Source organism: Zootoca vivipara, chromosome 1 (genome assembly GCF_963506605.1).
Source record: "Zootoca vivipara chromosome 1, rZooViv1.1, whole genome shotgun sequence".
NCBI classification, from domain to species: Eukaryota; Metazoa; Chordata; class Lepidosauria; order Squamata; family Lacertidae; genus Zootoca; species Zootoca vivipara.
In genome coordinates this window covers 117,422,138-117,436,410 of record NC_083276.1, presented here as the reverse complement: position 1 = coordinate 117,436,410, position 14,273 = coordinate 117,422,138, and the positions used below count along the sequence as shown (strand labels likewise).

General features: G+C 41.6%; 1 protein-coding gene across 2 annotated transcripts in view; it reads right to left on the bottom strand.

Annotated features, from left to right (window-relative positions):
• Positions 1–13,904, bottom strand: part of TLK1 (tousled like kinase 1) — a 67,414-nt gene extending 53,510 nt beyond the window's left edge. Inside the window, exon 1 of one of the 2 annotated variants that reach the window (XM_035135535.2) lies at positions 13,535–13,904. In XM_035135535.2, the coding sequence (XP_034991426.2) occupies positions 13,535–13,739 (205 nt within the window). In that variant the 5' untranslated portion in view covers positions 13,740–13,904. Of the gene's footprint in view, positions 1–13,230; positions 13,381–13,534 lie in introns of those variants that run through there. The other variant, XM_035135528.2, reaches the window with a different exon arrangement.
• Between the last annotated feature and the right edge of the window lie 369 nt (positions 13,905–14,273).

Genomic DNA, 14,273 nt, shown 5'->3' with positions numbered 1-14,273 from the left:
TAACTTTTGGATTCTTAAGCCAAGCTCAACTTACAGAAAGCCTCAATACATTCCAAGGCAGCTAATATAGCCAGCAAAGCAAAGCCTACGTTGCCAACGAACTAATTCCATATTATACCCACACTTTGATTCATCTCAAAATAATTATGATAGGCTTTTTTTTTTAGAAATCGTACAAAAAATTGCACATCATAAGCTTTTCATAATGTTCTAGTGACCTATCCACCCCAAATCCTTTTAAAACCTTATTTTTTAAAACACAAATTTGAGAACCACTTTTCAGATTTTGAACTCCTTATTTAAAACTTCCATAATACTGTCCAGAATAATCAAGAATACAGAGATTCCCATATAATCAGTACAGATTATATGAGACACGTGCATGCATACACAAGTAGAGAACCAATAAATTTCACAAACTGGCCCTAACTTGCTGAAAACTTGGGGCAACACGCAGTTAGCCACACCTGATCACATGAGACACATTGGACAACCATGGTCCAGAGTACCCCCAGAGATACAAATATTCCTTCCCTTGCTTCTGTTTTCACTAAGCATCATTTTTCTATGATGTCCAAACTGGAAAACTTTACATACTGCTAGCCTCCAAAATCCAGTTTGCATACACAATGCAAACAACATCTAGGGAGGAAGGGAGAACAATTTATGGTGCAACCAGCTTGCAAGAGTGGAAGAGGGATCCCACAGGCCTGGACAAACCACAGTTTGATATTACATCTGAATTGAGCAACAATGTTCTGGTATTTCAGGTAGAATCTAACTAATGTTTTAAAGTAAGAATTCTTATTCCTATTCGGTTACCCTTGTCCCCATCTTCCTGTTGCTTCACTCATATTGTAAGCTTCAAGACAAGGGACTATTTGAAATGTGTTGCTTTATAAAGCATGTCTACAGCTGGTACTACATAAACAGCATTTAAAATACTAGTCAACATGTTTAACTTCAATATGGCCCAGAAGTATATGAAAGAACTAGACTTTTTCAAGCTTGAGAAATGAACATATAAACTTCAATAATGCTGTACACTAACCTCACTTTGCTGGCATTTAGCATGTATATTAGTCTACAGAATTTGCATTTTAGAAAAACTTAACAGCACAATAAAACAGCATACCTGCAGACAACTATCACAATGATGAATTCCCTTCACTGAAATATACATTGGGCAATAGACTTTAATGTGCTGACATCACAATGTTCTTTTATGACAGTCATATCCTTTGACTCTTTCAAGATGCACCAAATATTTGAGTAGTTAGAACCAGGCTTACTAAATAATCTGGGGAGCACAGAAACACACACAAACTTAAATTGCAGAATCAAAACTAAATAGCTAATAGTAATGTTTAACTAAACAACATTATTAAATTAAACTTATTTTGGCATAAGCTTCCAAGGGTCAAAGACCACTTCCATCAAGTGACTGAAAACCAAGTAAAGAGAAAGAAAAATATATTTTACACAAAATGATACCCAAATCAGTCAATTACAAGATACAGCATTAGGTCTGTTAGAGTGCTATGTAGAACACAACTCAAAACCAGAATCCAAACCCTCCTGATTATACTGATACTGAATAACCATAATTCAGCAATATAACAATAATTAGAGACAACTATTTTCTGTAGAAGCTACACTTTCCTAGGGAGACGAAATTTCACAGTGTCACATTAAAAAACCCACATTCTAATTCAGGAATTTTGTACTGGGTTCTCTCTCCAGGGAATAGGAACAATTGCTGCCATATTAATTTTTTTAATATGAAAACTGATGGCTTTTATTGTATAAGAATATGCAATCCTTTGAGTTATGTAGAACTCAATTTGTCAAAAGTGAAAGAGTAGCAGATTACTTAAGAAAGAATTCTGGATGCAAGTTCTTTCTACTTGTTAAAAGCCTTTTCTCCTATTTCTAACCAACACCATTTTGAACAACAAAGTATACAAATTATTTTCAATAATCAAGCAGTACCTTGATTATAACAACTCCATTCTAGCATTTAAAATTGAAACTAAACCCAAAACTGATCAATATGTCACACTACACTTGAACACATTCAAAAGCACCAATATATTTCTCCAAAACTTTGCAAAATGGTTTCTTCAGCTAGAAAATGAAATTTCCAAGATGCAGTGGTCAATGTTGTTGAAAAGAAAAAATGAAGCTGAAGTAGAGCAGCACCCAATAACAAATAAAAGTGAGAAATTTTTATCACTTGATCTATATTAATCCAAACTGCAAGTGATACAAACTAATCTATATATGTATTGCAAAAGAACTTAACTGCTGAAAAGGGTAGTATTCATTTAACTACATTTAGAGTGTTGAGATAATCAAACAGAATGCATCCCAAAGAAACTGTATTACAAGGAGATAGCAGAATCTTCAGTCCCAACATTTTCCAAAGTAATGGACTGAAATGTTAACTGAGATGTTGATATGATATGAACATGCATTTTATTCCTGGTCATCATGTTGAACCCCCAAAGGCCCAATGATACCAATGTTTTGTTTAAAATTTATTTGAAAGCATTTTTTCCTACTCATGGATCAAATAATTGGGATGTAAGCCAATATATTAATTTCAAAATGTAATTTTTATTCATAACCCCTTTTCATTTCTGTTATTGCTCTATATAATGACAAATCTTAATATGTTACTAAGTAAGAAAGTAAGAAAAACAGAGGATGCATTCAAGTTACAGTAACCTATATACAACTTAACACCAGGAACAAACATGTAATTGTGATTTTAAACAAAAAAATTGATGAATCACAGTACATGAAGAAATTAGTCACTCTTAAAAACATATTTAGGGAACTTTTTGAAACTGGTTCCTTCAGACATCTTTCAATAATTCTGTCACTTAGTGTGAATTAGTTTACACTGACGATGTCAATGTCTAGCATACAGTGAGTAAGTTTTAAATGAATGGCTGGGTGGACATTTGTCAGAGGGGAAAAATAAGTCATCAGTATGCTGTATTATGCATGGTACAAAGACACTAGCCAAAGTACCCGGTAGCATCAGGAACATTCTTGGCTCTAATTTGTTCACATTTCAAACTACTTTGTATCACACTTGTGGCAGTCCAGCAAAGATTACTACAACTGAACAGTAAAGGCACACTAGTAGTATATCCCATCGCAACAGACATAAATGGACAATAAACATTGTATTTTGTATGTAGCTGTTGAACTATGTAATTCTTATAAGTCACAGTACTAGAAAATAGCGGAAAATTATTCAAGCACACTTGAAATTGAAATTTAATTCATACAGAGAATTACAGTGCATTTCTTCCCAATCACTTCAATACACTAGCAATAAAAACAGCTCTCAGGCTTCAAACTTATCAAGCCATATATATAATGCTACTTAGTTTCTATAACCAATAATTGTATGTTAGACGGTTCAGGTTTCAAGAAAGGAGATTCCGACCAAACTTTTGGAAAAACTTTCTGACAGCAAGAGCTGTTCAGCAGTGGAATAGACTCCCACGAGAGGTGGTGGTCTCTCCTTCCTTGGAGGTTTTTAAGCAGAGGTTGGATGGCCATCTGTCAGAGATGCTTTAGCTGAGATTCCTGCATTGCAGAAAGTTGGACTAGATGACCTTTGGGTCCCATCCAGCTCTAGGATTCTACACTCTATACAGTGGAACCTCGGTTTACGAACACCTCGGTTTACGAATTTTCGGTTTACAAACGCCGCGGACCCATCTGGAACGGATTAATTCACTTTCCATTACTTTCAATGGGAAAGTTCGCTTCAGTTTATGAACGCTTCAGTTTATGAACAGACTTCCGGAACCAATTGTATATACAATAATCATACAACAGGTACCACTGTATATACAATAATCATATTTAGCACACTTTTATTTTTCCTATGACAATGACTCTGCTTTCTTACTGCAATAAACTATGGTTTCTGCATTAACATGGTTTGCTGCTTCCTAACAAGTCAGAATTCCTAAATCTACAGACCATGGTTTCAAGGCTGGTTATCAACCATGGCTTGTTAGGAAGCAACCAACCATGCTGTCTGGATATTAACAGGAAGCAGTTTAATTGTTGCTTCCAGACTTTGGGTGGAATCCAACACTTATCAGCTTGCCAAATAGAACAATCTCCCCCCCCCCATGTGCTGTTTTAGGGGTTCTCCTGATCCCTCTAGTGCCAGTTTCAGGGGCTACATGGGGGTCATCCATGCAAGCGGAGAAGGTAGAAAGCACAAGCAGAACCACCACCACCCCAGGGTTCGTTCAGTGAGTTCTGTCCTCTGTTTTTCCCACTTGCACCAGGGAAGGAATGAAACTAGAACAACCAGGCAGTAAGAATCTGCAGACTGCCCATTCATAGTAAACCATGATAGGCCAGGCACCATGCTTAATTGTGATGTGCAGATGCAGCTACCATAACCTACATAAATCTCTTATCAGCCTGCAAAATCTTTAACAAGTCAATTACAGATTCATTAAAAGAGCCAGACAGAGATTGATTGAGAGACAGAGTCCCACCTCACCTGCAAAAGGGAGTGGGAATAAAGGAAGCAATGAGTCACTGTGCAGGGCCTCAAAATTTAGTTACAGTGGTTAGGCACCACTATAGAGAACCATTAAGTAAATGGGTAGTGTTTCAATGAGACACAGACATAGTTATATTCATTTTTATTATTAATCACACCTTTCCCTCAGAGGATATAGCAGAATCATAGAATTGGTAGAGTTGGAAGGGAACCTGAGGGTCATCCAGCCCAATCCCTTGCTATGCAGGAATCTCAACTAAAGCATCCATGACATGGCTAACCAACCTCTGCCTTAAAAACCTCCAAGGAAGACAAGTCCACTACCTTCTGAGGAAGTCTGTTACACTATCAAATACCGGTAGCTCTTATCTCCTTGATCAGAACACCTATACTTCTGCTGATGCAGCCTAGAATAACATTAGCTTTTCTTGCTGCTGCATCACACTGTTGATTCAAGTTAAGACCCCTAGATCCTTTTCACATGCACTACTGGCAAGCCAAGTGTCCCCTTCTTATATCTGTGCAGCTGGTTCTTCCTGCCTAAGTGCAGAATCTTACATTTGTCCCTATTGAAATTCATTTTGGTAGTTTGGGCCCAGACCTCTCTGTTACAAGTCATTTTGAATCCTCATTCCGTTTTTAGTGGCATTGACTACCCCTCCCAGTTGAGTGAGATAAAATAGATATGCCCATACTGTACTGCTGTTCAAGCTAACACTATCCAGGGGAGGCAAATAAGTGTCCTCTTGACACAGCATGGCTTCGTTTTGTAACATTTTACCACATCAATACACATTTGAATTGGCTTGGCATAGAAAATATTCCATAACACTTTACGCGAGTTTCAGTGTAATACAACCCTTTTTAATTTTATACTAAATCGCCAGTTTTATGGGGTAGTTCTCTACCCCTTGTAACTTCCAATGTCATTTTTAAAAAGGTTTTCTAGGATGAGGGTTGACCATACCCACATGATTATCAAGCTACAAAAGCACAAGACAAAAGCAGCTGGAAAACCAACCCGGTTTTTACGGAACAAGCCATGGTTTGTTTTGATTTGGGAGCAGCTCACATTTTATTAGGCATAGCCTAACGGTACATACAAACCAGTCCACTGACTCAGTTCAGACATTACATCACAACCATGGTTGGGCAACATGCTTTGATTTCACACTGGCTTCCTCCACTTCCTTGCCACGCTACCTATGTCATGTGTAGCCTGCAGTAGCTATCCAAATCATGGAAACTTTGGTTCTGCAATCAGAAACTTGTCTCCAAACCAACATGGGAAATCCTTTCCAAGTAGTGACTTCTGTTCTAGTTATGATATCAAACTATAATTACCACAAACCAGAAACTGCAGGAGGGAATCTGAGCACATAATAAAGCATATTCCTAAAGCCCAAGACATCTAAACTGGGACATTTTCCAGTACATTTCCGAGCACAATCCAAAGTGTTGGTGCTGGGCCCTTAACGCCCTAAACGGCCTCAGCCCAGTATAACTGAAGGAATGTCTCCACCCCCATCGTTCAGCCCGGACACTGAGGTCCAACTCTGAGGGCCTTCTGGCAGTTCCCTCTCTGTGAGAAGTGAAGCTACAGTGAATCAGGCAGAGGGCCTTCTCAGTAGTGGCGCCCGCCCTGCGGAACGTCCTCCCATTAGATAGCAAGGAAATAAACAACTATCTGACTTTTAGAAGACATCTGAAGGCAGCCCGGGTTAGGAAAGTATTTAATGTTTTGTTGTGTTTTTAATAATCCTGTTGGAAGCCACCCAGAGTGGCTGGGGAGGCCTGGCCAGATGGGCGGAGTATAAGCAATAAAATTATTATTATTATTATTATTATTATTATTATTATTATTATTATTATTATTATTACACATAATAGGCCTCTATTTGAGTAGCAGATTATCAGAAATACCAACACAGCAATGATACTCAGGGCTATAGCCTGCACAAACAACTATAAAGTAATACTGATGACTAATACTTTCTTTAACATTAGTTTTAGTGTGCTAAATAATTCCTAACTGAATTACTAAAGGGTTTTGCAATGTGAGTTAATATCTGTAAGGTGATATGAATCTCTTGCAGACAATCACAGTCCCTGGAGACTGACATGTCATGTAACCATAGTATTGACCAGATGAGGAATGACTGCTAGGAGGAGCGCAGAGAGAAGAAACACCATGGTGCATCTGCAGCAGCACAGCTGGATGCTTTCATCTGCCCCAGCTGCAACAAAACATGGCTCTCCCGTATCAGTCTCTACAGCCAAAGCAGGCACTGCAACTTTCCAACAATTTGACTTCACCCCGTTTCCAACCATTTGACTTCACTTCCATTGCCTCCTGAGAAATATGGATGCCAACAACAACTAGCATCTGTAATGGAGAGGCCATTTATGAGTTTGGCATTGCTGAAACCTAGCGAGGCAAACTAACATATGACCTACATCAAACTAAGTTTTGTTAAGTAAACCTGGCCAGCTACAATTCACTTTGGTTTGGTGAATTGGAAAGGTAAAACTTCTTGATTACCATAAGCCAGACAACTTTAACATTTGGAATTTCAGTAAAGAAACAGTAATATAGCTTTCAAGGTGTATAGCTTTTCCATGAACAGTTGAGGCATCAAGAGTTTTCAAAATAAGATAAAGAGAGGCTATCATATAGAAGAGCTTTGGATTTGTATGAATCAGATAATTATTCCAGACTTCAATTAAAATGTGAAAGTCAAGTTCTTGCAGTTAATTTAAGTGCAGAAAGCAGCTGCTTAGAACCTAATCAAAAATAAATTACTTGACCTTCCTCTGGAAACTTGAGCATCATTGTCAGAGGGAAAACTCACCTCATTCCTTTTTTTTTAATTAAAAAAAGGGACAATCTGGGTACTTCCTACACAGATCTAAAAATACTTCTAGAGGATTTGTTTATTTCCCCATTTAAGTTACCTCAAGTCAAGGTAATGATCATCTCGGTTTTAATAGGGTATTTTTATGTACATACTCTAGAACCCATTTCTTTTCCATCATTGGCATAAGAAAGAAGAAGAAGAGTTTGGATTTGATATCCTGCTTTATCACTACCCGAAGGAGTCTCAAAGCGGCTAACAATCTCCTTTCCCCTCCCCCCCCACAACAAACACCCTGTGAGTTGGGTGGGGCTGAGAGACTTCAGAGAGGTGTGACTAGCCCAAGGTCACCCGGCAGCTGCATGTGGAGGAGTGGAGACACGAACCCGGTTCCCCAGATTACGAGTCTACCGCTCTTAACCACTACACCACACTGGCTCTCGTATTTTGGAACAGTTATGCAAGTAGAGCCTGAACTAGTTATTAAACATGTAATATCTACTTGTTAGAAAACTAAGCCTCTCTGTCAATGTGAGTTTTATTCACAAGCCCACCTTATCCCAAATATAACCTTTTTGTAAGTTATTGTTTTGTTTTGACATGAGAAATAGTGGCCCATGCAATGAATTAAGTTCATGTCCCAAACATGAGGCACCAAGTAAGTTATGAGAGGGGACATGCTTCTACCACCACTAAGTCTTAGCAGTTTAACAGCTCGCAGACAGAAAGGCAGGGGGCCAATACCTCTGGAACAGCAGTTCTCAAACTTTTTTCCTCCACAGATCACTTGAAAATTGGCAGGGGTCTCAGGATACCATTAATATTCTACTAATCAAAGCACATACATATTTTAACAACCATGGTCTAACACAATGAATATGAAGGGGAAACTTTTTTCCTTCTATACCAGCATCATTGTCAAAACCAGTTGCATTACAAAAACAGTTGACCTAGACTAGGGACGTTTTTCCCCCTTTGATAATTAGGCCAAAGTCAGAATGGCCTTGATCTCAAGTCCAGGGGGTGGGGTGGGGGGAGAGATCAAATGTGGATATTTTCTACTGTTCTACAACCTTCCCATGGAATACCTGAATGGATCTGATGGACACAGTTTTGAAAATCTCTGCTCTAAAGCAATGGTAACTTCAAGTCGGGTACTGTTGCATTCTCTCACCCCACCCCAAGTCTTGCTTGCAGGGATTACAGAGAACATTGATAATCAGATACCAATTATGATCAGGTTTGAGAACTGGTATCATTTCTCAAGAAAGTGGGAATATATTTGTTACTAAGACAGAAGATATACCACATACAATAAAGGAATATTAGCACTGTCTTCAACAGCAACTAAATCATAAGACTGGGCTACAAAAAAAGTACCAGTGGATAACATATCACACTTACAGTGCAAACCTAGGCATGTTTACTCAGAAGTTGAATCCTGTGTATTCAGCGGGTCTTGCTCTATAGTATGTGTGCTTGGGATTGTAGCCTTAAATGACTACAGCTTACTGTGTAGTGTTTTCATTGAAGTTAATGGGATACTCTGCCCTGCGGCGACCCAAACAAAAATATAAACACTACTGTAAATGAACATAAGCATCTTCCATTGGTAACATGGAAATAAGTACCGTTACGAAGGTCTACCTGAAAATTAAGCAAGTAACATTCAGTTGCATCACAAGGTACTAAGAAATTTTTGGAAGTCTCATAACAGTAAAACACATTTCTAGCCACTGTCTGCTTACATGAAGCATAGAGCTAGAAGTCTTACTCAGCACCAAGACATACATAAAAAATTGAACTTCAGCACGCTAGAATTATTTTTCATATTTGTTTACATGTAAAAAAAAAATATGTCACATAAAGTATGCTATCCTGTTCTATTGCTTACTAGGGGACTTACTGTTCTTATCTTGTGATGTCACTTCCAGTGTAAGACACATAGCAGTTCTTACAGTGTTTTGCAGCTACCTGACACTCTCAGGTAAGTTTGCATTACGTTTGCAACCTGAAGTCCCACTGAAACTATTGGGACTTAATTCCGATTAAACATGCACAAGATGTTTATACAAGGTGGTCACCAACTATACTGCTAAAAATCTATATTAATCAAAATGCACATTAAACAAGATCCACAAAGTTTATCTATTTTTGATAACTCAGAGTAGATTCTAAACGATGAACTTTGTTATTCTGCCTTTATCATGATTACACAACAATCAACTCCATCTTGAGCAGTGGTTGTACATTGTTGTTGTTGTTTAGTCGTTTAGTCGTGTCCGACTCTTCGTGACCCCATGGACCAGAGCACGCCAGGCACTCCTGTCTTCCACTGCCTCCCGCAGTTTGGTCAAACTCATGTTTGTAGCTTCGAGAACACTGTCCAACCATCTTGTCCTCTGTCGTCCCCTTCTCCTAGTGCCCTCAATCTTTCCCAACATCAGGGTCTTTTCCAAGGATTCTTCTCTTCTCATGAGGTGGCCAAAGTATTGGAGCCTCAGCTTCACGATCTGTCCTTCCAGGGAGCACTCAGGGCTGATTTCCTTAAGAATGGATAGGTTTGATCTTCTAGCAGTCCATGGGACTCTCAAGAGTCTCCTCCAGCACCATAATTCAAAAGCATCAATTCTTCGGCGATCAGCCTTCTTTATGGTCCAGCTCTCACTTCCATACATCACTACTGGGAAAACCATAGCTTTAACTATACAGACCTTTGTCGGCAAGGTGATGTCTCTGCTTTTTAAGATGCTGTCTAGGTTTGTCATTGCTTTTCTCCCTTGTCGTGGCGAAGGGGCTTGAATAACTCGGAGAAGCTATGAGCTATGCCATGCAGGGCCACCCAAGATGGACAGGTCATAGTGGAGAGTTTTGACTAAACGTGATCCACCTGGAGAAGGAACTGGCAAGCCACTCCAGTATCCCTGCCAAGAAAACTCCATGGACAAAGACAACAGGCATATAAAAGTTATGACGCTGGAAGATGAGCCCCTCAGGTCGGAAGGCGTCCAACATGCTACTGAGGAAGAGCGGAGGACAAGTACAAGTAGATTCAGAGCTGATGAAGCGGCTGGGCCAAAGCCGAAAGGACGCTCAGTTGCGGATATGCCTGGAAGCGAAAGGAAAGTCCGATGCTGTAAAGGAAAATATTGCATAGGAACCTGGAATGTAAGAACCATGGATGGAGGTAAGCTGGATGTGGTTGTACATACTCAGAGATTATTCAACAATGGAGTCACATAATTCAGACAATGACAGTCCTTTTGAAAATGTGAAGGTTTCAAATTCAGTTTCAATTACTAGGAAATATTTAACTCTGTACCTTATTAAGTATTTCATTTTCAAGAAGATAGTCTGCTGTTGAGAAACACATGAAAATATTTCTCAGGTGTTTGCATCTTCCAAACAAGGCTGAACTAGTGCCCTCCAATAAATGAGAACTGTCTAGATTAAGATGACAAACACTTCAAACGAAACACTGGCTTAGCAAATCAGCAATCTGCACATATATTAAGATTCTGAATCTTTGTTCATGTTTTGCCATAACGGTACATTTTTCCAGATGCTTTAAAAGTGAAAGCAGAAAATTTGAGATCCTACATCCCTACTATACTGTACAGCCAGAAAGCACTACATTTACACATGCTCTCATACAGTTGAGCAAAAAGTTCTCTCTTTCGAGGTGCTCTGTTTTAGAGGTTACAACATAAAATCAGACAGCCAAAACAAATACAACGAGAGAACATACAGTTGTATAACAAGTGCTGAATGAAGGTTGTGGGAAGCTGGATTAAACTTTTCATGTGACATACAAATTCTCAGTTTTACTGAATACCATCTTGCTTCCCATTGAGTTAAAAAAATCAAATACCAATTTGCTTTCTAGACCAGTATTAAACCAATTGCATTCCTTGGTGGCCTTGTAAGCTGAATTAACAAACCACAGACTGACACCTCAGCACAGTAAATAAATGACAATCTGTTCTACCCAATCTAAGAGCGTATACTGGACTTTAGCTGCTATACAACCTCTAAAAGTGAGAACTAGACACATGCATCCAGAAAAATGAGCATTTTTTCTACTCATATATTTGAAGCAGCTTTAACAAAAACTTCCAATCAGATTTTTACAACATAGTCTAAAAATACTGACCTAGTATTTTTTAAAAAATAGGTAGTACACACTACTGGTGTTAAACAATATCTGAAAGCAAGTAGCTTAATAAACTTGGTTCACATATAAACTTTGCCTCTTCTCCCTTGAGCTTAAGTTTCACAAAGTAACGGCCAACACCAAAACGCCTACCACATCAGTGTTTTTAACATATGCTGTATCCAACCATTTCAGGTATCCTCTAGAAGGTTTTCATGCCAATCTGAGCTTCCTATTGTCAGCTTCCTATCTAGGAACGTGTGCAAAAGTGACAAGGAGTGATGCAAGTCTGAGTAGTGGAATGGAGAAAGAGAGCAAACACTTCTACTATATATTTCCACGGCTCTAAGCATTTTAAAATGAAATCTTTAAGAATGTTTGCTGATAATGATATTCCTGACATGTGAAGTGTCTTCTAGATTGGCAGCATCTAATTTCTCAAAAATCTTAACATTTTTCATATGGAAAGTTAATGCTGCCTAGCAAGTGCTTAAGGAAAGGGGGAGGGGAACCCAAGCCTCCCCCCACAATGAAAACAAAAGGCAAGAGCCATTCAATACCCTGAGATAAGCACTACAGTCAAAGGGCAACCGCATTTTGAAAATCATGAAAATGCAATATTCATTCTTCCAGAATACCATATGTTGTATGAAAGTTCCCCCTCTCTCCCTCGCTAACCATAATTTCGAATAAAATAAAAGAGCTTTAATCATTTCATAAACTGTATAATTGCTACATCTTGTGGCTACATAGTTTAATGCAAGGAACAAGGGGGAGGTAGGAAAGGGCAAACAATAAAAAAGACTTGTTTGCACATAACCTTCATACAGATATTCCCTGCAAACACCCACAACACCCTGCTCTCGCTCACTGTCGTTCTAATACAAGAGGGGTGGGAGGAAGGGGGAGGAAAGAGGGGGGGGGGGTAAACCATCCAAGATGCGATGGAGGAAAAGGAGAAAGTTGCAGTCATTCTGTACTGGCTTTTAACGTGTCTCCGTCACTTTTGTCGGAAGCCAATGGCTGAAGAAAGTGTCTTTCTTGTATCAAATAAGTGCCTCGATCTTTGTCTCTTTTCCACCATCCTACCTCCATGATGCCAAAAGCGACTCGACCCTTTTTTTCCTCCTTCTTCTTTATTTTAAGCAAAACAGCCACGTTCATCATCATAACCAACCAGGAAAAGCCAGGAAATTACATATCTATATTTTATATATAGATCTATAGATAGATATATAAAAAGGAGCACCCGCTTCTCTTCCTTCCCAGTAATAAAACCCCACTTTACAATAGGAAGGAAAGAATTAACCATCTCCCGAGGAAAGAAAACCTCCGAAATATTTTAATCTTTAAAAATAAAAAATAAGCCATTTAAAAACAAAGAGGAGAAAGAGATCGATGTTAAGAGATCGATTCGCCGTGGAACTAGGAAAACATTATGAACATCCACCTCCCTCCCCTCCCAGCAGCAGCAGCAGCTACTGTAAACGGCGGCGGGGGTGGGAGGAATTCAAGGCGACATTTTTTGGGTAAGAATAAATAAAACAGATTAAGGGTTGGGAGGCTTGAGTTTGTGCGAGAAGGCTGGGGTGCAGGTTTCAGGGCGCCCCCCCGACTTCGGGAGTAATTTGGGGAGGGGGGTGTCGAGAGAAAGAGATAAGCGGCGCCCAGACCTTCTTCCTCCGTCGGATGCAGAAAAGAAGGAAGACATGTCTCGCCTCTTCTCTTCTTCCTTTGCCCTCGCCGCGCACTCGGCCCCGCAAAGCCTGGGACTGGCCTCAGGCGGCGGCTGCTGCTGCCGCTACTGACACGGCCGCCGTGCCCCTCCCTCCCCCAGGGCCCGTTTCCCCCACCGCCGCCGCCGCCGAGCCCGTCATCTTCCTCCTTCCTCCCCGATCACCTCCCCTCTCCACCCCCCGGCGGCCGAGGAGAGGCCCCGAGAAGCACCTTTCCCCTGCCCGGTCTCTCGCTGTTTACCTTCCTTGAGCGGCGCGCCGCTGCGGAGCAGGGAGGCCGCCGCCGCCGCTGAGGCCGCCACGGCCGCTGCCGTCGCTGCTGCTGTCGCCGCCGCCGCTGCCGCCGCCGCCGCGGAGCAGCCCTGCAGGCTCGGTGGGGACGTGGAGGAGAGCCGGGACCAAGATGGCGGCCCCTCCAAACTTCCACTGCTACTTTGGACACTCATCAAGCTACTTTCCTGGAGCCCGGCGGCAGCCGCCGGGGGCAGCAGCACTTGGGGGAGAGGAAGAGGCGGCGCGGCGGAGGAGAGGGAGAAGGCGGAGAGGGGGGCGACGCGGAGAAGACCAGGAGCCGCTGCTGCTGCGACGCCGTCGTCTCCTCCGCCGCCGCCGCCGTGGTCATGGCCGGGGGTGGGGCGCCGCGGGAAGGGAAGGGCGGCGGCGGCGGCGGCCCCACGCGCGGGGACTCCTTGGGGCGTCGCGGGGAGGAGGAAAGGGGCTCCCGCGCCCTCCAAGCGGGAGGAGGAGGAGGAGGAGGAGAAGCCGCGGCTCGGGCCGGAGCAACCTGCCCGCACCTCTGCACTGCGTCGCCTCAGAGCGGCGGCGGCGGCGGCGGCAGGAGCCACTGTGAGGCGGGGGCGAGGGAGGGGAAGCCTCTCCGCCAGCCTAAGCTGCTCCCCTGCCGGGAGGGGTCAGGCACACACAACGCCGGTGCCGCCGTCGGCGGGCAAATGGCGGGGGGGGGTTGTCGCCGCCCCGCG